At 45.1% G+C, this 26,927-nt stretch overlaps 1 protein-coding gene across 3 annotated transcripts; it reads left to right on the top strand.

Moving 5' to 3' along the window:
- The first annotated feature begins 16,978 nt into the window (after positions 1 to 16,978).
- On the top strand, positions 16,979 to 26,361 carry wu:fa25f02. Of its 3 annotated transcripts, XM_047033723.1 has the most exons (5): positions 16,979 to 17,292; positions 18,434 to 18,486; positions 20,165 to 20,437; positions 23,915 to 24,040; positions 24,136 to 26,361. In XM_047033723.1, exons 3-5 carry the CDS (start codon positions 20,278 to 20,280, stop codon positions 25,341 to 25,343), a joined length of 1,494 nt encoding a protein of 497 aa, XP_046889679.1. In that variant the 5' UTR covers positions 16,979 to 17,292; positions 18,434 to 18,486; positions 20,165 to 20,277; the 3' UTR covers positions 25,344 to 26,361. The 3 variants fall into 3 exon arrangements, with proteins under 3 accessions (XP_046889679.1, XP_046889678.1, XP_046889680.1); XM_047033722.1 differs by lacking the exon at positions 18,434 to 18,486; XM_047033724.1 differs by lacking the exon at positions 18,434 to 18,486 and having other exon boundaries at positions 20,250 to 20,437.
- Positions 26,362 to 26,927: the final 566 nt, after the last annotated feature.

The following is a 26,927-nucleotide window of genomic DNA, read 5'->3' on the forward strand; positions in this document are numbered from 1 at the left end:
AACATATTGACCCAAGGTAAGTTAATTTTCGGAAGAGCTCACTCGTCTAGGTGGGCAGGTGTTCACAGGCGTTTCTGTGCTGCGCAATAGTCCAAGTCTTTTGTTGTCAGATGCACAGAACAACACAGGGTCAGACTGGGCACTGAAATTCTTAGGACAAGACAATGCAAAGCAACCTGGCATAACATAACATATAAGTACACAGAACATAGATTACATCTATAATAAGCTAAAATATAGTAAACCTCCTAATATACAAATAATATACAATATTCAATACAGTATACAAACCTCTGATACACATAATAACCTATACTAACCTTATAAACCTATACCGCTTGTCCTGCTCCTCCTACTTATCTTTCTCACCCTAGATGTCTACTAGTCCCACCCCAGCCTTTTTAAAACAGCTTTGTTGTTTTTAAAACAAATGGGATACAAACACACACTTTACTCACTCTCACAAAGGATACTAAATCACATTGAGTCCATGACATAACCTGTATTCCTCATGTTAGTACCACACGTTAGTACCATGTGTTAGTACCACATGTTAAGGGCACACATGTTACATTTACATTTATGCATTTAGCAGACGCTTTTATCCAAAGCGACTTCCTAGAGAGAGCTTTACAAAAGAGCATAGGTCACTGATCATAACAACGAGGTAGTCCCAAACATTGCAAGCAGCCAAAACATGAAGCATACATTTTGAAAAAACTAAACAAGTGCCAAAAGGGAAGACCCATAAGAGCATGCAGTTATACAAGTTACAAAATAAAACAACATGAACAACAAAAAAGTGCAGGACTGTACCTGTAGAAGAACAATCAATAGTAAAATGTTAATATTATGTTATGATCAGTTGAGGACTCTGATGCAGGTTATGATCAGTTAAGGACTCTCTGATGCGGGTTATGATCAGTTGAGGACTCTCTGATGCAGACAATTGCTATTGCTACATATATTAATGTTGCCATCAAGAAGACCCTTTCTCTCAGTAACAGCACTGTTTAACCCTTTCCCTCAGTAACAACACTGTTTAAAGCAAAAAGTATTATTGGTGTTTATAAAGAGACAGAGAAAGTGATGAGTGAGAGAGATATAGAAAGAGACATGAAGGGAGAGAGATGGAGAGAGAGAGTGAGGTGGAAAGAAAGAAATGAGAGTGAGATGGAGAGAGATGCTTTGAGAAAGAGGGGGAGACAGAGAGATGCAGCGAAAGAGAGAGGGAGAGAGAGATGTAGTGAAAGAGAGGGAGAGAGAGATGCAGTGAGAGAGGGAGAGAGATGCAGTGAGTGAGGGAGAGAGATTCATTGCCGTTGTGTCCTTGGGCAAGGCACTTCACCCTACTGCCCCGGGGAGAATGTCCCTGTACTTGCTGTAAGTCGCTCTGGATAAGAGCGTCTGCTAAATGACTAAATGTAAATGTAATGTAAATGCATTGAGACAAAGGGAGAAAGATGCAGTGAAAGAGAGAGGGAGAGAGACGCAGTAAGAGAGAGAGGTAGAGAGAGAGACGCAGTAAGAGAGAGAGATGCAGTGAGAGAGAGACACACTCCTCAGTTCTCCCTGCTTGTATCTCGATCCTATGATATTGCCATGACATGGTCTCTATTGCTCATGTGATATAGAACCCTGTGCCATCAATCTAGTCCATCTAATCTTCTCCTAGTCTAGTAGAACTCCCCATCTTACCCATACTCCCTCGCCCCTTCTTTCCTCACCCATCTCCCCACACCCACGTATACTGCCTGAGGCAAATGTCATCCCTTTTGAAGTTTCAAATGTATTAGCTATTTGTAAAAAGTACAGGAAAGTATTTGTGCTTTACAGTTTTTACCATGTGCCACCACCTGTTACCACCCCCAGACTAGAACCTCCCCTACACACACAGTCCTCTAAGAGAGCCTAAGTCTCTCCAGGTACTCCTTGCGCTTGCAGATACCTCTTGTTGTTAGGGTTAACTCTAACCCTCTTGTTGTTAGGACAGGTGAACTGGTCAAGCACTACAACAGTATTGTATTGTGATCGATACTGTGCTTTTATTTCTATTGTCCTTTCTGAGTTCCTTTTGTATGTAAGTACTTAAAAGCTCACATCTTCTGAGGTGTATTTGGTTCATATTGTATTACCCTTCTTTCCATTATTGTCATTACGATGATATTTAATGTACCGTAAGTGTTTTCTTCCAACTGTAATACATTTTTTGTGGATGTTCACCAAGATAACATGATTCTTTCCTTTGTTGTCATTAAAAGTGTTCTGTAAAGTTTCTATATACAATACATACCCACAGTAGGATGTTCTTTGTCCATGTGCTGAACATGTCATGTTGACTGAACAATAAAGTCTGAGTCTTCAGTGTTTTTCCAGTCTGGTTGATCGCTTCAGCGCTTTTGAACATGAAGGCAATAATAGTAATTTATATTTATTCATTAAGCAGACGCTTTTATCTAAAGCGACTTCCAAGAGAGAGCTTTACAAAAGTGCATAGGTCACTGATCATAACACAGAGATAGCCCCAAACATTGCGGGTAGCCAAACATGAAGCATACATTGTGTAAAAACAAAATAAGTGCCAAAGGGAAGCAACATTAGAGCATGTAGTTAAACAAGTTACTATTAAACAACATGAACCTCAAAAAAGTGCAAGAGTGTACCTGTAGAAAAGCAAGCAACAGTAAAAATATTTCACAGAGAGTACAATAATTTTAAATCAGTTACAGCTAACCAATAAGAGCAACAAGTCTCTAAGTAGGAGTCATTGTGATCCTGGAGGAAACTAACATCAGGTCCAGCAAATCATTCCTAGGGACCGTTGTACTCCCGGAACAAGTGTGTCTTGAGCCTTTTCTTGAAGGTGGAGAGACAGTCTGTGTCTCTGATGGAGGTGGGGAGTTGGTTCCAACACTGGGGGGCCAGGCAGGAGAAGAGCTTGTGTTGGGACCGGGTGGTCTGAATCTGTACCAGGGTCTTGAATCTGATACAGGCCATGAAGGGTTAGCCAGTGAAGGGAGATGAGGAGCGGGGTAACATGGGAGCGTCTGGGTACGTTGAAGACCAGGCGGGCCGCTGCGTTCTGAATCCTCTGGAGAGGGCGGGTTGCACATGCTGGGAGACCGGCGAGCAGCAAGTTGCAGTAGTCCAACTTGGAGAGGACAAGTGCTTGGAATAGCAGCTGGGTGCTCAGACAGGTATCTCCTGATCTTCCGAATGTTGTAGAGGGTGAACCTACATGACCGGGAGACTGCAGCAATGTGAGCTGTGAGGGAGAGCTCACAGATGAGAGATGAGGGGTCACCATCATTTACATTACATTTAGTCATTTAGCAGACGCTCTTATCCAGAGCGACTTACAGTAATTACAGGGACATTCCCCCCGAGGCAAGTAGGGTGAAGTGCCTTGCCCAAGGACACAACATCATGTGGCACGGTGGGGAATCGATCCGGCAACCTTCTGATTACTAGCCCGACTCCCTCACCGCTCAGCCATCTGACTCCCATCAGATGGCATCACAGATCCCAGGGTGATTGAGAGATTGTGGGAGAGGGTTCGGCCGGGATGATGAGAAGTTCTGTTTTGGCGAGGCTCAGCTGGAGGTGGTGCTTGGTCATCCAGGCGGAGATATCTGTGAGGCAGGCCTCAATCCTAGCTGAGATCCCCGGATCAGTCGGGGGGAACGACAGGTACAGCTGCGAGTCATCAGCATAGCAGTCAGTGGCGAGCCGTCAGGGCCTGCAAGGCCTTCTCTGCTGGCCTAAACATACTCAAAAAATATGTCAATGAAATTATTAAAAAATGTTGTGGTTATATATTTTGTCTTCATAATCCTCCCCCCCCCCTCTTAATGTTGTTCCATAAATACACTGACATAAATAAAATGTAATATTCTCCGTAGTCTGTTCTCTTTGTGTCGTGTTATATCCGCTTGGTTGAGCTGCTGACAGTGTTGTTTATTGTGGTAGAGTTTTTATCCAATCATAATTCAGCTTGCTTGTGTTGTAAGGTTCTATGAAATCTGCCTGAGGCTTTCAGAATTAAGAGAGCAGGCTCCCGTGCGCTGTAAGTGAACGGAGACGGTGAATTGCGATAGCCAATCAGATCTTGAGTCTTCGACACCAAGGCCAGCTAGAAGGCCTTACGCTGAACTTTATGTACACGTCCTGTGATTGGATAAGCACTCGTGAAAGCCTGAAAGAGGACAATCCGTTAGCGAGAGAGATCGATCCGTTCAACTGCTGTCACTCATCACTGTTTATTATTGCAGTTAGTTTAAAACAAATTTAAACCCACGATGGCTGAAGTAGAAGAACTGTATTTGGTTGCCAATATACTTGCCACGCCATTTTCCAGACGGACCTTTCAGGAAAAGCTGGACCTTGTGAGAAGGGGTCGGCCAACCCCTATGCTAAGTAGCCTGTCCCAGCAGGGAAAGGGGTTTGTCCGGCATTTTCAAGCTAGCAACTATGAACGGTACCCGTGGCTCACAGCTTCAGAGAAACGATGCAAATTATACTGCTGGGAATGCTTGTTGCTTGGAACTGATCGATTTGGTGTTTGGAGCCACACTGGATTTGCCAACTTAGCTTGTTTGACCAAGGCAGCAACAAGACACCAAAGCACGATTGGGCACTTGCAAGCTATGGTGCATTTAAAAACGTTTGGTGACACCCGAGTGGATCTGCAACTCAGCGAACAGGTGCACAGGGAAACGGAGCTCCACAACAAAAGGGTAAAAAAAAACAGGGCGATACTGAAAAGGCTGATGGATTGTGTCATGTTTCCGGGAAAACAGGAACTATCATTTAGGGGACACGATGAAACCTCCTAGTCCTCAAATAGAGGTAACTATGTGGAGCTTCTTTCTTTTCTTGCTGAACATGACCCAGACTTGCATTACCACCTGTCCACTAACAGGGTGTTTACTAGGACATCAGGCAAAATACAAAACAACCTCATTGGTGCTATTGCTGAAGTGATGGGAGAGGAGCTCAAAATGGAGATCAAAGAGACCCTTTTGTCGCTGTGATGGTTGACGAAACCACAGACGTGGGTAACATGGCACAGCTCGCACTCGTCCTGCGCTATGTGACGGCCACTGGTGTCAAGTAGCGTTTTGTCAAATATGTAGATGTAACCAGTGGCAAGCGGGCTGATGATCATGCCGCTCTTATTTTCCATTTCTTCAAAGAATATGAATGTTGTCTGGAAAGAGTTGTGGCACAGTGTTACGATGGCGCAGCAGTAATGGCATCTGGACTAAATGTGGTGCAGGCCAAAGTTAAGGAGAGGGCGCCTATGGCCTTATTCATTCACTGTTATGCACATCGTCTTAATTCAGTTCTGACTCAAGGGGCCTCAAAGCTCAAACAGTGCAAGGTCTTTTTTGCCAACCTGAATGGCCTTGCTGCGTTCTTCTCCAGATCCCCGAAATGCATTCGATCACTGGATGACTCGTGCAAACGGCGTCTTCCTCACGTTGCGCCTACGCGGTGGCAATATACATCAAGATTGGTGAATGCAGTCACATACCCCTTTTCCACCAACGCATTTTGGGAGCCGGTTCGGAGCCGGTGCCTAATCGCGAACCAGTTCTTCCTCTTTCGACAGAGAACCGGAAAAGTGGTTCGTACGTGGTTCGTATGTGGTTCGCAATGAGCACCACTTCGAAGCTGGTCTAGTTTACGAACCAACAAAGAACCACTTGGGGCGGGGTTACCGTGACCAACAAAACGCTTTGGCCGCCATTGCAAAGTTTTTACAATTCATATTTCAGCTAAACGGTACTTGTAAATCAGAATCTGAATGAAAATGTATCGAGAAGTGGGCAGTGTAGTTGCTGAAAATGTGCTTATTTTATTGATGAAACTGCTAATTTGTAAATTTGCTCCGACTTTTATTATTCTCGATTGTAATGTAAACATTCGGGATGCGCGCGCAATGTGGCTGCCTTTATGGCAAAAGGACCACACGGATATTACAAATAGTTACATTAAAAAATAACAAAAAAGTCGAGGAGGACAGCCTTTAAAAGAGAAAGCGATTACCCATTGATCTGTCGCATCAGAATTTTGATTTGGGTCACGAAAGTCTTGAAATTTGAGTGAGAATGTTGCCCGGTACAGACCTCATAGTCGAGTGGCAACCATGTCTTCGTCATGTCACTAAGTTCATAATTTTACAGTTCATAATTTTACAGTTTTACAGTCATTTTTACATTTTAAAGGTCGAGAAGGACAGCTTTCAAGAGATATGGGAATTCTGCTTTTAGCCAGCTGGTCCGATTGTTTTTCTGATTTGTTCAAACTGGCCATGAGTGAAACTGCGTCCCCGTTACACTGTTTTGACGTTAGCCTCAGTCAGACTCGCTCACTGGCAGTGTGCACAATGTTGTGATTCACTCAATTTTACACCAGAAACGTCAGGGAGGACTGCCTAATGCAGATACGAGCCTGATGAAGATAGCCAGCATCTCGGATTTCTTTAACCAAGCCTGTTTAATTCGTCATTTGCCTGAGAAAGCGACCTCCGTTAGCCAGGCTAGTTTTGGCTGATCACTTGGTCAGGCTATTTAAGGGTATCGGGGTCAAGTGAATTTTGTGCATAGACAAGTGAAACGTAAATGTATTTGTCCAAAGGCCAAGAGCCTCAAAAAGTTAATATCAAGCCCTGCAATCCAGTGGCCAGAGATATATGATGACCTGATCGACACTCCAAGTGTAATAGACCGGGGAGAAGTTCGTCTTTTACAACCGAAATGCGCAGTTGAGACTGCTTGACAGTTGTGTGACGTAGGGTGATAATTGAGTTGAACAAACACCTCGGATGCGCCGTGTTCGGATGCCGATGTAGGTTCGCAAAACCATGAGCAACAACAGCAACGAAACGTCCGCCATTGTTGATGTTGTGTTTGGCGCTACCACGCAAGCGTTGCTGGGAAATATGACACGTATACAGTGACGTGAATGACGTGGCTCTGTGGTGGCTCTCGCCCGTGGAAAAGCAAACCGGTTCTTAGTAAGCTCCGCTCTTGAACCAGCTCCGAACTGGCTCTAGCAACAGCTCCGAACTAGCTCCCGGTTCACTTTGGTGGAAAGGGGGTATTAGAGAAGAGAGTTGCGTTGAAGGAGTTGTTTGATCACATCTTGGAACACCATGATGAGTATGACGAGGACACTGCGCTTTGTGCAGATGGATTTAATGCACGTCTGGATGATTTTGAGTTTTGTTTTTTTGCTTAACACATTCAATGGGATTTTTGAGTATGCTGATGTGCTTTTTGGAATACTTTCAGACATACAGGAAAAAATTCCCGCAAACAGCCTTCTCCAGCCTAGCACAGAGCCACGGAACACTGTTTGACCTTCCCCGACTTAAAACAGAACTGACTGTGATGTAACCTCTGCCATGACTGATTTCGAAGGGAAAAGTCCCGCTGATCTCCATCATTTGCTTTGGAGCAAAAATCTGAGTGAGAGTATGGGACAACTTTATGCACTGGCCTGTTTGGCTGTGACTGTACCTGTGTCCACTGCTTCTGTTGAGCGGTCATTCTCGGCATCATATCGAGTTAAAACTTATGCCAGAAACACGACCAGACAGACACGACTCTCAGCATTAGCCTCCATATCCATAGAAAAGGATCTTTTGATGGAACTGAAATGCACAGATAAACTGTACAGCAGAGCCATTGAAGTTTTTTTTTTTTAAAGAAAGGAGGATGGATTTTATTTTTAAATAGGTGCTGTGGAGAAGATCCACAGCACAACATTTTAGGTTAGTATGAATTGCCATCTAATGAAATGGCATTCAGTGTTGTTGTTATTACAAAAGCATAAGATTGTACAGTATTGAGAAGGGCCGTGAAGGGTGAGTGGATGTTGTAGAGGGAAAGCTGACGGTTGATCAATGTTAACTTCTACTGACTCATGGAAAGTAAAACCACCCCATAATAACAAGGTTCCCTTGTACAATAGTTTAACGTACTGCTCAACCATCATGTGTGACGAGGACATTTCAACAGCACTTCCTATGTAACTACTGTTGCATATAGCGATACCACCCGGCTAGCTATACCACGCAGCTAGATATACCATGAGGCTGTTCAAGAAAGCTGTGATCAACGCCTTTATGTCGTTTGGGGTGCTCCACGCAACGCTACGTGGACGAGACGCGGGATGTGTTCTACACCTTCGACACGGTGACCGGCCATGAAGAGAACAGACTACAGAGAATATTTGTTGTTATTTATGTCAATGTATTTATTGAATGACATTACACACGTCCCCGTTACACTGTTTTGACGTTAGCCTCAGTCAGACTCGCTCACTGGCAGTGTGCACAATGTTGTGATTCACTCAATTTTACACCAGAAACGTCAGGGAGGACTGCCTAATGCAGATACGAGCCTGATGAAGATAGCCAGCATCTCGGATTTCTTTAACCAAGCCTGTTTAATTCGTCATTTGCCTGAGAAAGCGACCTCCGTTAGCCAGGCTAGTTTTGGCTGATCACTTGGTCAGGCTATTTAAGGGTATCGGGGTCAAGTGAATTTTGTGCATAGACAAGTGAAACGTAAATGTATTTGTCCAAAGGCCAAGAGCCTCAAAAAGTTAATATCAAGCCCTGCAATCCAGTGGCCAGAGATATATGATGACCTGATCGACACTCCAAGTGTAATAGACCGGGGAGAAGTTCGTCTTTTACAACCGAAATGCGCAGTTGAGACTGCTTGACAGTTGTGTGACGTAGGGTGATAATTGAGTTGAACAAACACCTCGGATGCGCCGTGTTCGGATGCCGATGTAGGTTCGCAAAACCATGAGCAACAACAGCAACGAAACGTCCGCCATTGTTGATGTTGTGTTTGGCGCTACCACGCAAGCGTTGCTGGGAAATATGACACGTATACAGTGACGTGAATGACGTGGCTCTGTGGTGGCTCTCGCCCGTGGAAAAGCAAACCGGTTCTTAGTAAGCTCCGCTCTTGAACCAGCTCCGAACTGGCTCTAGCAACAGCTCCGAACTAGCTCCCGGTTCACTTTGGTGGAAAGGGGGTATTAGAGAAGAGAGTTGCGTTGAAGGAGTTGTTTGATCACATCTTGGAACACCATGATGAGTATGACGAGGACACTGCGCTTTGTGCAGATGGATTTAATGCACGTCTGGATGATTTTGAGTTTTGTTTTTTTGCTTAACACATTCAATGGGATTTTTGAGTATGCTGATGTGCTTTTTGGAATACTTTCAGACATACAGGAAAAAATTCCCGCAAACAGCCTTCTCCAGCCTAGCACAGAGCCACGGAACACTGTTTGACCTTCCCCGACTTAAAACAGAACTGACTGTGATGTAACCTCTGCCATGACTGATTTCGAAGGGAAAAGTCCCGCTGATCTCCATCATTTGCTTTGGAGCAAAAATCTGAGTGAGAGTATGGGACAACTTTATGCACTGGCCTGTTTGGCTGTGACTGTACCTGTGTCCACTGCTTCTGTTGAGCGGTCATTCTCGGCATCATATCGAGTTAAAACTTATGCCAGAAACACGACCAGACAGACACGACTCTCAGCATTAGCCTCCATATCCATAGAAAAGGATCTTTTGATGGAACTGAAATGCACAGATAAACTGTACAGCAGAGCCATTGAAGTTTTTTTTTTTTAAAGAAAGGAGGATGGATTTTATTTTTAAATAGGTGCTGTGGAGAAGATCCACAGCACAACATTTTAGGTTAGTATGAATTGCCATCTAATGAAATGGCATTCAGTGTTGTTGTTATTACAAAAGCATAAGATTGTACAGTATTGAGAAGGGCCGTGAAGGGTGAGTGGATGTTGTAGAGGGAAAGCTGACGGTTGATCAATGTTAACTTCTACTGACTCATGGAAAGTAAAACCACCCCATAATAACAAGGTTCCCTTGTACAATAGTTTAACGTACTGCTCAACCATCATGTGTGACGAGGACATTTCAACAGCACTTCCTATGTAACTACTGTTGCATATAGCGATACCACCCGGCTAGCTATACCACGCAGCTAGATATACCATGAGGCTGTTCAAGAAAGCTGTGATCAACGCCTTTATGTCGTTTGGGGTGCTCCACGCAACGCTACGTGGACGAGACGCGGGATGTGTTCTACACCTTCGACACGGTGACCGGCCATGAAGAGAACAGACTACAGAGAATATTTGTTGTTATTTATGTCAATGTATTTATTGAATGACATTAAGATGGGGGGAAATTATGTAGAAAAAATATCCAGTATAACCGCAACATAAAAAAAAAAAAATTGTTACATATTTTTTTAGTATGTTTAGGCCAGCAGAGAAGGCCTTGCAGGCCCTGACAGCCCGCCACTGAATGTACAACAATGGACACCTGCTATCATATGAAGCTCAGTTCTAATACTCACCCAAACCTTGCAGAATGTCAGTAATAATAATAATAAATATAGCTGCAAGCAGCGATGCGGGTTCCTCCGCAAAATGGCAAAATATTATAAACATGTACACTGTAGAAGATCGAGAGTTGGACTACAAGAGAGCAAAACTACTTCATGTCTGGCCAACAACAATAGGCTGAATGGGGATTTGAACTCATGAGCATAAGTTTACAAGTTAGTGTCTCTATCCTCTCTGCTACACACCAACTGTTGAGATTGTATAAATGAAAAAGGCACACTATTAGCTTTGGTCAGCTTTGGGACAAGGGTTAGGAAACGGTTGACATTTCATGGTGAAATTGCATGAATTTGTGCAGGGTATTTCAGAATGATGTCATCCTGTTTAACTAAACAGATAATCAAAATTATGACAGGCCAAAATATAATGGCTGGATTCCAACCTAATACTTTATACTTTACAGGTCACCATCCCAGCCCATTGAGCTATTATCAGTGTTGAGTAGTGTCATGTTCAGTAACTGTATAAAAAAGTAAGCTGTTTCTCCTGTGGTAAGCGTTGTTAGATTCAGCCAACGTTGAAACCGCTCCAATTGAATCATATTTTGACATACCAAGATGAAATTGTTTGTGGTACTTCAGAATGATGTCATCCTATTGAACTAAACAGATGATCAAAATTATGACATGTCAAAAGATTATGGCTGTATTCCAACCTACGACCTTATACTTTACAGGTCACCATCCCAGCCCATTGAGCTATTCTCAGTGTTGAGTAGTGTCATGTTCAGTTACTGTATTAAAAAGTAAGCAGTTTCTCCTGTGGTAAGCGTTGTTAGATTTAGCCAAAGTTGAAACTGCTTGTACATTTCCTATAAAAATGGGACAACGGGATGACTGTGTTGCTGCTGTAAAGAATAACTTACTTATAGTTCTTTAAAAAGGTTGTTTCGAGTGCCATAACTTGTCATGGAAGGGAATTTCAAACCATGCCTAGCATCAGTGGGGATGTGTCCTGGCTTAGGTTACTGAAATGAATTTGTGCAACAGACAAGGGATCCACCTGAACAATCAATTTACTTCATTAGAGATAACCATTAGCGTTATCTCTACCATGCGTAGACTACAAGTAGCTAGCTACTGTGGTGAACCTGGCTTGTTTTGCAGTGGTTTACACAGTCTCGCTAAACAGATGATTGGAGTGTTGTGATGGGTTCAAATAAACAAGCATTGCTATGTTTTACAACCAGAGGATTTATCGGAAGACTAGAAACCGTTTTGTAAACGTTTTGTTTACCGAGTAAAAAAAAAAAAACTATGCCTCTGACTGGTTTTGAACGTACAACCATTTGCTTTCCAGCACAACATCTCAGCCAATTGAGCAATTCCCAGGCATGGAATACTAGCCTGACGTTGTCATACTCATAATTCTAGTCAGAATATGAGTCTGAAAACTCTCCGTTGGGCTGTGACTACGGGGCGTGTTTCAACCGAACACGTAAAACAAATACCTCTTCGCTCATTTGGATAGACCTACAACCAATCAGAGCAACGTAATATGTTGTTTGTTGAAAACAAATTCATCTGTCCATCATCGTATAAAGCCCGCCCTGGCAATTTCATTGGTCCGTCCCGATTCTGGTTTTATGTAGTTGTTCCCAATACGAGACCCTCCAGACCCAACTTCCCGACCAAATTTTTTTGTGGGTGGGGAGAAGTTGGGCTGGCAGTCAGGCTAATGGAATACACAAAGTTCATTAACTGGATAATAAAAAAAGCTGTTTCTCCAATGGCGAGCATTGTCAGATTTGGTCCAAGTTCAAACTGCTTTAATTCAGTCATATTTTTGACATATCAAGGTAAAACTTTGCATGATACTTCAGAGGCATGTCACCTTAAAGCCTGGTACTTCAGAGGCATGTCACCTTAAAGCCTATTAGGTTCGAACCATCCTTCAAAAATACATTTGATTTAGTGACACAAACATATTGGGGCAATGTGGACATTTACATAAATACACCCCTTTCAGCCATTTTGTACTTGATTCAATTGCCTTAATTGGAGCAATGGGGTGGAAATGCCATCACTTTGAAAACTTTTGGACTTTTGGGCGTGGCCTGTGGTGCCCCCTATGGTCCGATGTGGCCCATATTTGGTGTGGGGGTACCCACTTGGATGTAATATCAATGTGCCAAATTAGAAAATTTATGACAAGGGACTTTTTGAGATATTGGGGCACAAGGAGAAGAAAAATAATAACAAGAAGAATACCAACTATAACAATAGGTTCCCTCCTACCGGAGGAACCTAATAAGACTTTATTTATATAGCAAATTTCATACGAGATAGAGCCTCCGACGCGGGCTCTATCTCTATCCTGGTTCTCCTTGACCTAAGTGCAGCTTTTGACACTGTGGATCATGAGATTCTCCTGGAACGTATGGAGAACTATATTGGGCTTTCTGGTACTTCACTTCAGTGGTTTAGATCATATCTATCTAACAGATCACAATTTGTCCACTATGATGGCTGCTCATCCAGGAGTTCCACTGTAAAATACGGAGTACCACAGGGTTCAGTTCTAGGCCGTCTGTTATTTTTGCCCTACATATTACCTTTAGGAAGCATAATTAGAAATTCTGGTGTAAATGTTCACTGTTATGCAGATGATACACAGCTATATATGTCTATAAAGCCTGGAGTATTACCACACGCTATGGAAAAATGTGTTTCTGGGTTTAAAACTTGGATGACAGCAAATTTCCTTCTTCTCAATTCGGATAAAACAGAGATTCAAATTTTTGGTCCTAAAAAATACAGAAATAACTCATCCAATCTGACCTTAGACTTAGATGGCGTCAAAGTCTCTTAAAGCCAGCTGGTAAGAAATCTAGTAGTCACAATGGACCCAGACCTTTCATTTGATTACCATATTAAGCAAATTACCAGAACGGCATTTTTCCATCTACGTAACATAACCAAAATACTAAAATTCCCGGCAAAGGATGATGCTGAAAAACTAATACATGCATTTTTTACATCCCAACTGGACTACTGCAATGTGTTGTTCTCTGGCCTCCAAATTATCTACTTAAAAAATTTACAGCGGGTGCAAAATGCTGCTGCTAGAGTATTGTCTAGAACCAAAAAAGTTTGATCACATAACATCTACTTTCATCTCTTTACACTGGCTCCCTATCCAAGCCAGAGCTGATTTCAAAGTTCTATTACTAACCTACAAATCTATGCATGGATTGGCACCACCTTACCTCTCTGGTCTCCTTGCACCCTATCGCCCCGCAAGGACACTTAGATCTCAAGATGCCGGCTATATGGTGGTTCCCAAAATTAACAAAAAAACTGCTGGAGGCAGGGCGTTCTCATATAGGGCACCTCATCTCTGGAACAAATTACCTGTCTCAATTAAGGAGGCTGATACTGTTTCGACATTCAAAATTAGGTTAAAAACTTAGTCAATTCTATGACTGTTAAATATAAGTGTGTGTATGTACTTTCTATGTAAACCTGGAGTGTGTGTTTGTTTGTGTGTATCACATGTACGTTTTACATGTAACATCTAGATTTTACAAATAAAGTAAACCTGTTACTGTATATTGTTATTGTTATAATTTCCGTTACTAGTTGGTGACAACGGGGGACGGGGCATTCTCACCCTTATTCCATAAATGTAACTTATTTTTGAGTTATCTCCCCTGGAACAGAGTTCATGTTGCAACCGAGGGGGGCTGGCGCTGTCTTAGTGTCTAGAGCTGCATCAAATAAATGTTTTTGCTCTGTTAAATTGCTGCACTGGGCCACACTTGGGTGGGGATCTCATTCTAAATATGAATGTAACTGTTAGCTGCTCCTGGCATTCTCTAATCCCTGCTCTCCCCTCTCTGCCCCCCACCACACACACACATCCCCTGTGGTGTGGGGGGTTTAAACTGTCAGCCCCTGCCTGGTCGTCGGTCTGCCAACGCTGGACCTGGTCGCCAACCGGAAACCAGTCTCCATGACGGGTAGCAGCAAGTTTCCCGGTCCCTTCCTACATCTACCAAGTTGAACAATGGATTTTGGTGTTTCAAAACCCATTTACACTTCCCTGCTGTATGACTATGTTCAACATGTGTTCTGCTCCTCTCTTTCACCAACCATCTCTGGAGGAGGAGATCCCTCATTGAATTGCTCCTCCCAAGGTTTCTTAAATTTTTTCTCCTGTAGTGAGTTTTTCTGGGAGTTTTTCCTTGTCTTCCCTGAGGGTTTAGGTTGGTTGAGAGGCAGTTCTATGGACGTATGTGAAGCCCTCTGTGACATGCTTGCGTGTAAAAAGGGCTATACAAATAAATGTTGATCTGATTTGATACAAAATTGCAGCTCAAGGTGCTTTACATAAAATCAATAAAAACAATAATACAAGTAATTAAAGTAATAAAACCCTTCTGAGGCCGCAATTTTTGCTGTAATCACACAAGCCGCAGTCTTTGCGGTATCTCGAGCCACAGTCTTTAGTCTTTTTCTTTTGTGGATGTTTATTATACAGCAGTAAGTTTGTGAGTGAATAAAACTCCCTCACAATTTAAGTTGTGTTCCATCTGAACTTGTTATATGGACATTATCATCCAGTTAGGCCTATTTGAAGTTTTTAAGTACACCCTGTTAATGTTAATGTATTTTAAAATGTATTGGGGTAACATTTTAACAGACTAAATAGATAATATAATTTTTTATAATTTAATAATTTTGCAATTAATTGCGATCATATGATATATGAAATAATGCGATTATTCACGATTACATATTTTAATCACTGGACAGCCCTAAATAAAACCCTTCTGAGATAAAATGCTTTAGTAAAAAGATCAATTTTAAGCTGTCTTTTGAAAATGTCTCACTTGTTTCCTTCCCTAATATTTATGGGTTAAGTGTTCCAAATTTTGGGGCAGTGGCAAAAAATCTGCTATCAACATTGGGGGGGACAATTATATGACATTTTCTCAAGAGCAATTCCTGAGGGGGACACCAAAATTACTGCTGTAACACAGTACATTAAAAAAGCGCCATTGTGTCCATAATCAGCAAAGCACTTTCATTGCATATAATTAATATTATTGAAATTACATAGTTATATTTACAGTAGAGCTGTCAAACAATTAAAATATTTAATCGCGATTAATCGCATTAATGTCATAGTTAACTCGCGATTAATCTCAATTAATCGCACATTTGTATCTATTTTAAATGTCCCTTTATTTCTTTTTCATCCATTCTTTTTTCAAATTGTAATGCTCTTATCGACATGGAAAAGTGGTTCGGATTGCTTCGTGCAAATGTTTTTTTTTAAATTGAAAACAACATTGCAATCGCCTGGCTTTGACGAGCAGGCGGAGAATTCGCATCAGCTGTGTGCTTGGCTGTGTGCCATCAAAATCATATTTTCGACTCCACGACGTGCTGCGATGATAGCTCATTCCCTCCGGCACAGTTCACAACGACAGAACACACTGATCACTTTCGTCTTGTCAATGGAACCATTTGGCAACCTTTTAAAAGTAAACTTTCCATTCAGAATCTTATTGGCATCCATTTCGGCGTCTGGCGCTGGCAATCAACTCAAAACATAACGTTAGCCTACTACCAGAGAATGTCTAATATCCGTAAACGGGCTCTGCTACGACTGTTTAGCCGGCTCGCAAGCCCAAACAAGTGGGTGTGGCGTGCCTGTTGTTTTGTTTCCGGTCTAGCTAGATCCGGTGTGGTATTGTAGTTTTTCTAACGTCAGTGGTTGTTGCAACAGAATGTGAAAAAAAACTACAAGGTTTGCTAGGTCAAAAAGAGCGTTAATCACGCGATTAAAAAAATTGATGCCGTTAATTTGGGTTTGCGTTAACGCGTTAACTGACAGCACTAATTTACAGTGATTTATTGGGGGGGACAAATCATGTTTTTCCCAGGATGGGGGGGTTGTGTCCCCCTTGTCCCCCCCCTGGGATTTCCACCTATGGTTTTGGGGCGTAGCTGACAAAGGCCGCATCACCAGTCTTCTTATGACTGCTTCTGGTGACCTCTAATAGGCCTGCATCTGATGATCGCAGTGTTCTATCTGGTGTGTAGTTAGTAAGAGAGTTAGCAATGTAGCAAGGTCCTTGTCCATAAAGAGCTTTGTATGTGAGGAGAAGGACCTTAACCTCAATTCTGAAGGTAACAAGGAGTCAGTGTAATGTAGGTACGACTGGACCAATGTGTTCTCTCCTTTTGGTTTTGGTTAATATTCGAGCTGCATAGTTTTCAATGAGCTGTAGCCTTTCAGTAATTCTCTTGGGACAGCGACACAACAAAGGATAGCTTCTATATCAGACTCTAATTAAGAACCCTGTGTGAGTGTGCACAATACAATACCCCCCCCGCCCCCCCTCCCGCCCTCTCTCAATCTCTATCTCTCTTCCCAGTCCACCTTAAATCTCGTGTGTCTCGCCCACAGCGTGACTCTGGTCTCGCTTAGTCCATCTTAACCCTAAATACCGTCACGCCCCCTTGTGGAAAAACACAATTACTGTAACAAACAAAATCATAGCCACCGAGAGTAGGCAGGGCAAAAAAAAAAATTTGAATTAACTTTCGTGAAGAGTAATTATTAAAACGTCCCTGTTGAGCTGTCATAATTTTGATAAACTGGGAAAACGATTATGACAACAGCTCAGTGCGGTCTAATAGCCCCAGCAGGCTGCTGGTAGGATCAGAATACGACTAAGTTGCTAGCCTATCCCTGCCGGTTGGCTGCTACCGTATCAGCTGTAGCATTATCCAGACTAGCAGCTTCCGGTTCAAATTCTCACTGCTGTCTGCCTTATTAGCTAGTTGAAGGTGGCGGCAGCTTTTGACGGTAAGTCAACTCTTTGGAAATCACAGGTTCTGCTTGCAAGATAGGTCAGATACCGTTTAGATAGCCTCCTAGCGATCTAGTGACGAGTCTATGGTTAGCAAGCTGTTCTATGTGGTTCAATGAAAAGGTCGAGCTAGCCCAATCCTAACAATTCGATTGTGACCCGCTGTTATGGATTATGACAATATACAGAGCATAACTAGTAATATGCCGTACACACTGTACGCAAGAAAAAGCAGTGATAATGCCTCATGATCAGGCATCATGCATAACTGAGTATAAGAAGTGATGCGAGCAATTGGCTGGTGACCCATGATATCATCGGTGCATTGGTATTGCACAAGTAATTTCACTAATTGGTAAACATTAAAAGTTTTGTGTGATCAACAAGCACGAGTATAAAATGTGTCTGTAACCTGAACCTAAACTCCACGTTGGCCACGTTATCTGACAACTATTGCCCCATTGGGCATGTGATGCTAGTGTTTACATTCAGGGCAGAACCAGGAAAGCTGTTTTTACTTGATAGTTGACACTTACGTTGTTTCTGGTGAGAAGATATAGGCAGGTTAGGTAGTTTAGCTATCCGAGTTGACAGTTTATTCTATCATGATATTGGAAAAAATAGCCAGACGGCGACAGATCTGACATGAGATAGTTGTGAGGTCAACTTGCTTAATCTGTATGCTTTAACATAAGAGCACCTAGGGCCCCTGTGTTGGAACAGGGAAACATCTAAAACATGCAGGACAGGGGGTCCCGAGGACCAGGGTTGGGAACCCCTGACCTAGAGCATAGCAGAGCGGGGAAATTCTGTTATATCCACCAGGAACTACTGCTGCTTAATAGCCTGGCTGCCAGCCGAATTTAACCCCGCCCACAAAAAAATGTGGTCGGGAAGTTCGGTCTGGAGTTGCTCGGTCTGGGAAAAACTAGTGCTCAAGTAAGAGCTGTTCGGACCAATCCAATTGTCAGGGCGGCCTTTATACGATGATGGACATAAATGATCAACAGTAACGTAATCAACCACGTCACCAAACAGCGCTTGGGTTGATGTTGTTTTTAACGAACAACATATTACGTTGCTATGATTGGTTTTAGGTCTATCTGGTTGGTTTTAAGTCTATCTGATTCGTTTTAGGTCCATTTAGCGAAGAGGCATTTTTTTCCGGGGTTGGTTGAAACCAGTGTGGGGTAAGTTACATCAAAAAAGTAATTAATTACTAATTACTAATGACTTCATCAATATTGTATTGAAAATACTTCAGTAATTACTCTGTCTGAAAAGTAAAACTTAATCTTCTTGTTTATCTACTTGAGGCTCTAGTTTTTACATAAGTTGTCTGCTATTACACCCTTTATTGATACGAGCAGACAAAAAGAAACTTCAGTGTTCTTTTCAATTCAGCGCCTTCAGTCAGGGACGCAGATCCTCAACTTTGGTTGGAGGTCGATGCAAAGTATGTCGGCCCACAACACTCGAACCTCTTCTTTCCATGGTCAAAACAATGATAATACAGGGTCTGATTCCGTTTTCTCCACCTGTTATGGCAGCCACAAACTGCAGTTGACGCTGGGCATCCCTATTAGCCATAAATTAGTACCAGAGCCTGTTTATGACACTCTCTTTTAGCACCGTTATAAAGTGGAAAGCATCTAAACAGGAAAATGAAAAATACGCGGATGGCCGCGCCCATCGTGACTTCCGGAATAAGGTCTATAGACCAATTATTTGTTTGTAAACATTCGGGATGCGCGCGCAATGTGGTTGCAGAAAACCGGGACAGGATAGCATTTAAAATGGCAAAAGGACCACACGGATAATACAAATAGTTAGATTTAAAAAGACCAAAAAGGTCGAGGATGACAGCCTTTTAGAGAGAAAGCAATTACCCATTGATCTGTCGCATCAAAATTTTGATTTGAGTCAAGTCTTGAAATTTGAGTGAGAATGTCGCCCAGTACAGACCGCATAGTCGAGCAGCACAGGCCGCATAGTCGAGCAGCAACCATGTCTTCACGTCATGTCACAAAAATTTCATAATTTTACAGTCAATTCTACATCTAAAAAGTCGATGCTGCCTTGTGAGGTGCTTCAGTAGGGTACTTGTGCTAGCCATAGCCACATATCGTTTTTTCTCCCCAGGACATGGCTTGCACTTTACATTAATGTTCTTGTCAACCTGTGACAAAAAGGTTAAGTAATAATAGGAATATTTCCATTTGGTAAAACAGCTAGAGCTACTTGCTTCAGCCGAGTCCGAAATCATCCACTTCAAACCGCTAGAGCCCGCGCTTATGCAGCAAAAACTCACGTCTCCCGTGCAACTGCACTACAGCTAACGATTTTAAAGAGGCAGCGTTCACATTTACCCTAAAACGATACAATTTACAGTATGTAACGCAAGTACATTACAAGTAACCAAATTACCTAAAAATTAACAGTAATCCTTTACTTATAGGTGATAAGTCATTTAATTACAGTAACGCGTTACCCAACACTGGTTGAAACACGCCCCATACTCACAGCCCAACGGAGCGGTTTCAGACTCATATTCTGACTAGAATTAAGAGTATGACAACGTCAGGCTAGCTGCTTAATGCACGCGACACGCCTTTGCAGTTTGTGTACACGAGATGGTGCTATTGAGCCAGATTTTACCCTTAAACAGCTTTAATGGTTGTAAAGCTGCTTCACGATAAGGAACATACCTTTAACCTGGGAAATGGTAAAAGTTATATAGCATGTATTTAGATCATAGTGGACTTGTTTGTAGAAATGAAATGTTAACAGTACCAGATGATGTCTTGTTTCAGGAAATTGTCCTGACATTTACTAGCTGTGTTTCTAATTGGGTTTCCTGCTCTGCAGATGTCACAGATGTGATTTGGACCAACCTGCCCTCCTCCCCAGCCTTCATTGAGATTCGGCTTCCTGTCCTCCTCTTCTTCCCCAGTGTCCCAGTGTGTGATCCCTCCCTCATCATGACCCTGTCAACTCTCCTGCCCCAGGCCTTGCTGCTGCTGCTGCTGCTGCCCTGTGGGACTCTGGCCTCCCACAGCAGCAGCCCCACCTTACTGGACCACAACACCACCTTACTGGAACAACACATCACCACGGACCAGGAACACTGCCAACAGCTATGTACGTTTGGCCATAGTGAGATAGAGAATCAGATCTACACATTCTGAATGTGTTTGGATGGTTTCACCCAGACCGCCCTGTGACTTCTATGTCCTCTGTTTGGGTGTAGTTGAGGGTTTTCTATTTTCTACATGTTTTTATGTTTGTGACCTCTCGCTTAGGCTGCCTCCACCTCCACTCACACCTCCACCCTCACACCTCCATCCACACACCCTCCACACTCACACCTCCACACACTCACTTCATGGGGAAACAAATGACTAGCATGGGAGTAGTCTGTACAATATCATCTTTATTTTAAAGTAAAGCCATATGCTGATAATTTTTTTCCCTACTTCCCCAAAATCACATCTTTCTTCTTGAAGGATGTATCATTTCAAAGCAGCCATGTGTTTCAGATTGAAGATGAAAGCGGTGCCGAGGCCTGTGTTGTTTACAGGCTGCTGCACTGGGCTGCCTTTAGAGAGCCCCGCCCTCCAGCCTTGTCATGACATGCTTATGTCTTTAAATCTCTCTACACCTCCCACGCTGCACACTCTACCTGAATCTCTTCACCAACCCACACAGCGTCAAACAGTTGATAGGCAGGGCGAGCAGGCAGAATACATGCCCTCCAGGAAGTGTTTTTACTCTGTTAGTGAGGAGGCCCAGCCCTCCTCTCCTGCCTTCACGCTCACGGCAGGCACCAGCCCTGGGCCGCTGCGGTCCTGCAACTTTCAGCTTGCAGTGTGGGCAGAGAGCCGGAGGGCAGAGAGACAGGGCAGAGAGCAGTAGGGCTGAGAGCAGTAGGGCAGAGAGCAGTAGGACAGAGAGCAGTAGGGCAGAGAGCAGTAGGGCAGAGAGCAGGAGGGCAGAAAGCAGGAGGGCAGAGAGCAGTAGGGCTGAGGGCAGTAGGGCTGAGAGCAGTAAGCTGAGAGCAGTAGGGCACAGAGCAGTAGGGCAGAGAGCACTAAGGCAGAGAGCAGTAGTGCAGAGAGCAGTAGGGCAGAAAGCAGTAGGGCTGAGAGCAGTAGGGCTGAGAGCAGTAGGGCAGAGAGCAGTAGGGCAGAGAGACAGGGCATAGAGCAGTAGGGCATAGAGCAGTAGGGCAGAGAGCAGGAGGGCAGAGAGCAGGAGGGCAGAGAGCAGTAGGGCAGAGAGACAGGGCATAGAGCAGTAGGGCATAGAGCAGTAGGGCAGAGAGCAGGAGGGCAGAGAGCAGGAGGGCAGAGAGCAGTAGGGCAGAGAGCAGGAGGGCAGAGAGCAGTAGGGCTGAGAGCAGTAGGGCAGAGAGCAGGAGGGCAGAGAGCAGGAGGGCAGAGAGCAGTAGGGCAGAGAGCAGTAGGGCTGAGAGCAGTAGGGCAGAGAGCAGTAGGGCTGAGAGCAGTAGGGCTGAGAGTAGTAGGGCAGAGAGACAGGGCAGAGAGCAGTAGGGCAGAAAGCAGTAGGGATGAGAGCAGGAGGGCAGAGAGACCGGGCAGAGAGCAGTAGGGCTGAGGGCAGTAGGGCTGAGAGCAGTAGGACTGAGAGCCAGGGCAGAGAGCAGGAGGGCAGAGAGCAGGAGGGCAGAGAGCAGGAGGGCTGAGAGACAGGGCAGAGAGCAGTAGGGCTGAGAGACAGGGCAGAGAGCAGTAGGGCAGAGAGCAGTAAGGCTGAGAGACAGGGCAGAGAGCAGTAGGGCTGAGAGACAGGGCAGAGAGCAGTAGGGCAGAGAGCAGTAGGGCTGAGAGACAGGGCAGAGGGCAGTATGGCTGAGAGACAGGGCAGAGAGCAGTAGGGCAGAGAGCAGTAGGGCTGAGAGACAGGGCAGAGAGCAGTAGGTCAGAGAGCAGTAGGGCTGAGAGCAGTAGGGCAGAGAGCAGTAGGGCAGAGAGCAGCAGGGCAGAAAGCAGTAGGGCTGAGAGACAGGACAGAGAGCAGTAGGGCTGAGAGACAGGGCAGAGAGCAGTAGGGCTGAGGGGCAGAGAGCAGTAGGGCAGAGAGCAGTAGGGCAGAGAGCAGTAGGGCTGAGGGGCAGAGAGCAGTAGGGCAGAGAGCAGTAGGGCAGAGAGCAGTAGGGCAGAGGGCAGCAGGGCAGAAAGCAGTAGGGCTGAGAGACAGGGCAGAGAGCGGTAGGGCAGAGAGCAGTAGGGCAGAGAGCAGTAGTGCAGAGAGCAGGAGGGCAGAGAGACCGGGCTGAGAGCAGTAGGGCAGAGAGCAGTAGGGCAGAGAGCAGTAGGGCAGAGAGCAGGAGGGCAGAGAGCAGGAGGGCAGAGAGCAGTAGGGCTGAGAGACAGGGCTGAGAGACAGGGCAGAGAGCAGGAGGGCAGAGAGCAGTAGGGCAGAGAGCAGTAGGGCTGAGAGCAGTAGGGCAGAGAGCAGTAGGGCAGAGAGCAGCAGGGCAGAAAGCAGTAGGGCTGAGAGACAGGGCAGAGAGCAGTAGGGCAGAGAGCAGTAGGGCAGAGAGCAGGGGGGCAGAGAGACCGGGCTGAGAGCAGTAGGGCAGAGAGCAGTAGGGCAGAGAGCAGTAGGGCAGAGAGCAGGAGGGCAGAGAGCAGGAGGGCAGAGAGCAGGAGGGCAGAGAGCAGGAGGGCAGAGAGCAGTAGGGCAGAGAGCAGTAGCATAGTAATGTGTGGTATGGTGGAGGACTATAAATACATAATCATGCAGCATTCTATTCTGGAGACCTGTGTTTTGAGCCACGTCAATAAAGTGACTCCCCCTACCCCCAGCATGCTTTGAAACAGCTCGCAGAGACCCCTCCCCCTCACTCCCAGACCCCTCACTCCCAGACCCCCCCCCTCACTCCCAGACCACCCCCTCTCACTCCCAGACCCCCCTCACTCCCAGACCCCCCCCCCTCACTCCCAGACCACCCCCCCTCACTCCCAGACCCCCCCCCTCACTCCCAGACCCCCCCCCCTCACTCCCAGACCACCCCCTCTCACTCCCAGACCCCCCTCACTCCCAGACCCCCCCCCCTCACTCCCAGACCCCCCCCCCCTCACTCCCAGACCACCCCCCCTCACTCCCAGACCCCCCCCCTCACTCCCAGACCCCCCCCCCTCACTCCCAGACCACCCCCTCTCACTCCCAGACCCCCCTCACTCCCAGACCCCCCCCCTCACTCCCAGACCCCCCCCCCTCACTCCCAGACCACCCCCTCTCACTCCCAGACCCCCCTCACTCCCAGACCCCCCCCCCCCTCACTCCCAGACCCCCGCCCTCACTCCCAGACCCCCCCCCCCCTCACTCCCAGACCACCCCCCCTCACTCCCAGACCACCCCCCCTCACTCCCAGACCCCCCCCCCCCCTCACTCCCAGACCACCCCCTCTCTGTTCCATACGAGTTAGGAATGCATATGGCGTATGCTTTTCTCAAACTGTAGCCTTACTCAACACTCAGGAAGTGTTGGCTGTGTGAGTTGTTTAGTGCTTGTATTGGTGTACTAAAGTGATACAACATTTGGACGTGAAAGCTAAAATATGACTGTTGTTCATCTCTGTTTATACCCCAGGCAAGCTCAATCAAACATGCAATTGCTATATCTTCTGGAAGGAGAGATTCACATGCTTTCTGTTGAAATGCTTTAATGTGTCAGACTGCCCAGATGTCTCTGTGGAGGAACTATTTCCAGGAGAAGGTAGCTGTCATAGTGAACAAGATAAACAATTTGGTAAGCAGTGCATGTTACTTGTTGTGAACTGGATAGTTACTCTTTCATCTATTGTTTGTCAGAGCTTGACAGTGGTGCCCATGAAGACAGCGGAAAAATCTTGAGAGCTTCTGGTCCTGGTTCTAGAACCCTACCAAAACTCCAGCCTGACAGCAACTCACCCGGAACGCCCCAGGATACCGACAGCGCAGCCGACAGTCCGAGCAGTGGAGGAAGGGCCTCTCCCTCCCCCCCTCCCTCCTCTCCTGTGAGGGGCAGCAGTGGAGGGCTGTCTGCAGGGGATGCTCTCCTCCTCAATTCCTCAACTCTGTCACTACTGCAGAAGCCGCCTGAAAACCCACACCAGGGTGGAGATGTGTCAGACCAGGGTGGAGATGTTAAGGTCCCAGACCAGGGTGGAGATGTTAAGGTCCCAGACCAGGGTGGAGATGTTAAGGTCCCAGACCAGGGTGGAGATGTTGAGAACCCACACCAGGGTGGAGATGTTGAGAACCCACACCAGGGTGGAGATGTTGAGAACCCACACCAGGGTGGAGATGTTAAGGTCCCAGACCAGGGTGGAGATGTTAAGGTCCCAGACCAGGGTGGAGATGTTAAGGTCCCAGACCAGGGTGGAGATGTTAAGGTCCCAGACCAGGGTGGAGATGTTGAGAACCCACACCAGGATGATTACATTTCCACCCAAGCCCCAGCATTGCACATGTCAGACGAGCCAACGAGCTGGAGCCCTGAGGAGGCGACCAGCGCCAGCAGGGCGACCACACCAATGATGACATCAGGATCAACAACAACTGCAGCATTATCAGCGACTGTGCCAACAACCACCACCACTACTGCAATTCAACAACCTACTACAGCAACAATGCCAACATCACCAATAACTTCATCAACATCATCAACAACTTCATCATCATTAACAATAACATCTGCTGCCTCTGGGCCTCTAGAAACGGAACACAAGCCATCGACCTCTGACCCCCCTGGCCCTGGAGCGACCGCCAACCTTCCATCCTCCTCCTCCAGTGCAGCTGGATCCAAGATCGCTGACATGGAGGGGAACAGGGGGGGCATCATGGACGTGGCTGGGAGCCTTCTGACCAAACAGCTGGTGGACACCAGCTCCCTACTGGCTGTCCTGCTGTTTGGCCTCCTCTTCTTCTTGGTTACGGTTGTCATGTTTGTGACTCAGGCCTATGAGAGTTACCGCAGGAAAGACTACACACAGGTGGACTATCTCATCAACGGCATGTACTCAGACTCAGGGGTGTGATGGGCCAGACTGTGTTTACTTTTGCCAACATGCTTTCAGTTATTGAACTTTTTTTAATTTAGTATTTTCTAAAAGCACATCATGGTTCTGTTGATTCACATGTTGTCAGAGTATCATTCTACCCCCCCCCCCCCCCAGGGATGGTTGAGGGGACATGGTTCATAAAGTTAACAGTTAAAACTGTCAGAGTTGCGCCAGTCTCTATTTTAGATGTTTCTGTCTGAAGTTTCTTACCACCAAATGCACACAGAGATTGACTTACGAGGCCCACACTGTAACAAGCTGTACCCAGCTGTGAGCCTTATTCAGACCATACCATCTTCTACAGGTCGAGTTCTGTACCTCCAGGCCTGAGGAGGTTTCTGTGTTTGTGGTTCTGTTTCCAACCATCCAGCAGTGTGTTCATACTGCTAACTGCTTATCTTAACCCTGCATGTGTCTTAAAGGGGCTTTCACTTTAAACAATAAATTGAAATTAAATATTTTAATAGTGCATAACAATGAGTAGTTGCTGGGTATAACCTGGATAGTTCTGTCTGTAACCCCCATGAACGTTAATAGTGGTGTTTGCTTACACGTTACACTGTTTGTGGGTTGCAGAAAGTACATTAACTTTGTACCCACCCACCTACTATATGTTTTATGTATGATCCCAAAATGTTATAGATTTTGAGTAAGGTTTTTTCTTTACGTTTCTCAGCATGGTTTTTCCAGATACATTCCAGAGGGAATTAATGTTATCTGGTCTTAGATTTCTATGCAGTTGATACTTCCACATGTCATAGGAGAATGGCCAAAGACTGTTGTAATCCGTTCATTTCCTCTCCTCATGTCACTTTGGGTTGCTTTGTAAATTGGGTTGAAAAGGTGTAGCCTAATAGTTTGCTTTGTTTACATTCGGCTTGTGTCCACCTGTATGGTTCTTACAGTCCAGTGTCGACCGTAGTCGTAATGAGCAGCTAGTCCGTGATGGTGAAGGGAATCCATGTTGTCTTTTTTCCTTGACCAGAGTCATTTGTTTGCCTCTACTCTCTATTTTTTCTGGATGCCAAAACTATCTCTGTACCTATGTACTAACTGAATACTGTAGCACAAAAGCACATGAACGCCATTGAGCCAAGGGAATTGTTTAGCCATTATGAATGAACTCCATTCCACGACAGCGAGGATAGAGCTCAGAGACCAAAGGACACATTGAAGGCTTTTACAGCTCTGTCGAGGCCGGGTGCGCAGGTCTGCTGAATGTGATATGTGCCAACTGAAGTCCTTACTAATGCACTTGTGAAGAAGGATGTTATTTGCAGTAACAAATTGAGAAATAAAGGTGGTGAAAGAAGGATGTTACTTCCATCCTTTTTTGCCAAGTATTTCGACAAGTGTCAACAATCTCTGGACGATCTCTAAATATAGTATAATATATATGGAGCATCATAGCAGCAGTATTGTATAATATAGTAAAGTATACTTTAATAAATTCAAGCATTAGTTATGTGTATCAGATGGATGCTATGAGCAGTTTGAGTAATCTGTCATGTTGACAGTTCTTGATAAATTGACCTCAACACCTACAGTTCCACAAAGGGG

This window comes from Hypomesus transpacificus, chromosome 14 (genome assembly GCF_021917145.1).
Source record: "Hypomesus transpacificus isolate Combined female chromosome 14, fHypTra1, whole genome shotgun sequence".
In the NCBI taxonomy this organism is placed as follows: domain Eukaryota; kingdom Metazoa; phylum Chordata; class Actinopteri; order Osmeriformes; family Osmeridae; genus Hypomesus; species Hypomesus transpacificus.

Bases quoted from the DNA above. Each gene is read 5' to 3' on its own strand.
- wu:fa25f02 (XM_047033723.1), top strand. From the start codon at position 20,278: ATGACCCTGTCAACTCTCCTGCCCCAGGCCTTGCTGCTGCTGCTGCTG. The intron at 20,438-23,914 runs GTACGTTTGGCC...TTTATACCCCAG, and splicing joins GGAACACTGCCAACAGCTAT to GCAAGCTCAATCAAACATGC. The intron at 24,041-24,135 runs GTAGCTGTCATA...ATTGTTTGTCAG, and splicing joins GGAACTATTTCCAGGAGAAG to AGCTTGACAGTGGTGCCCAT.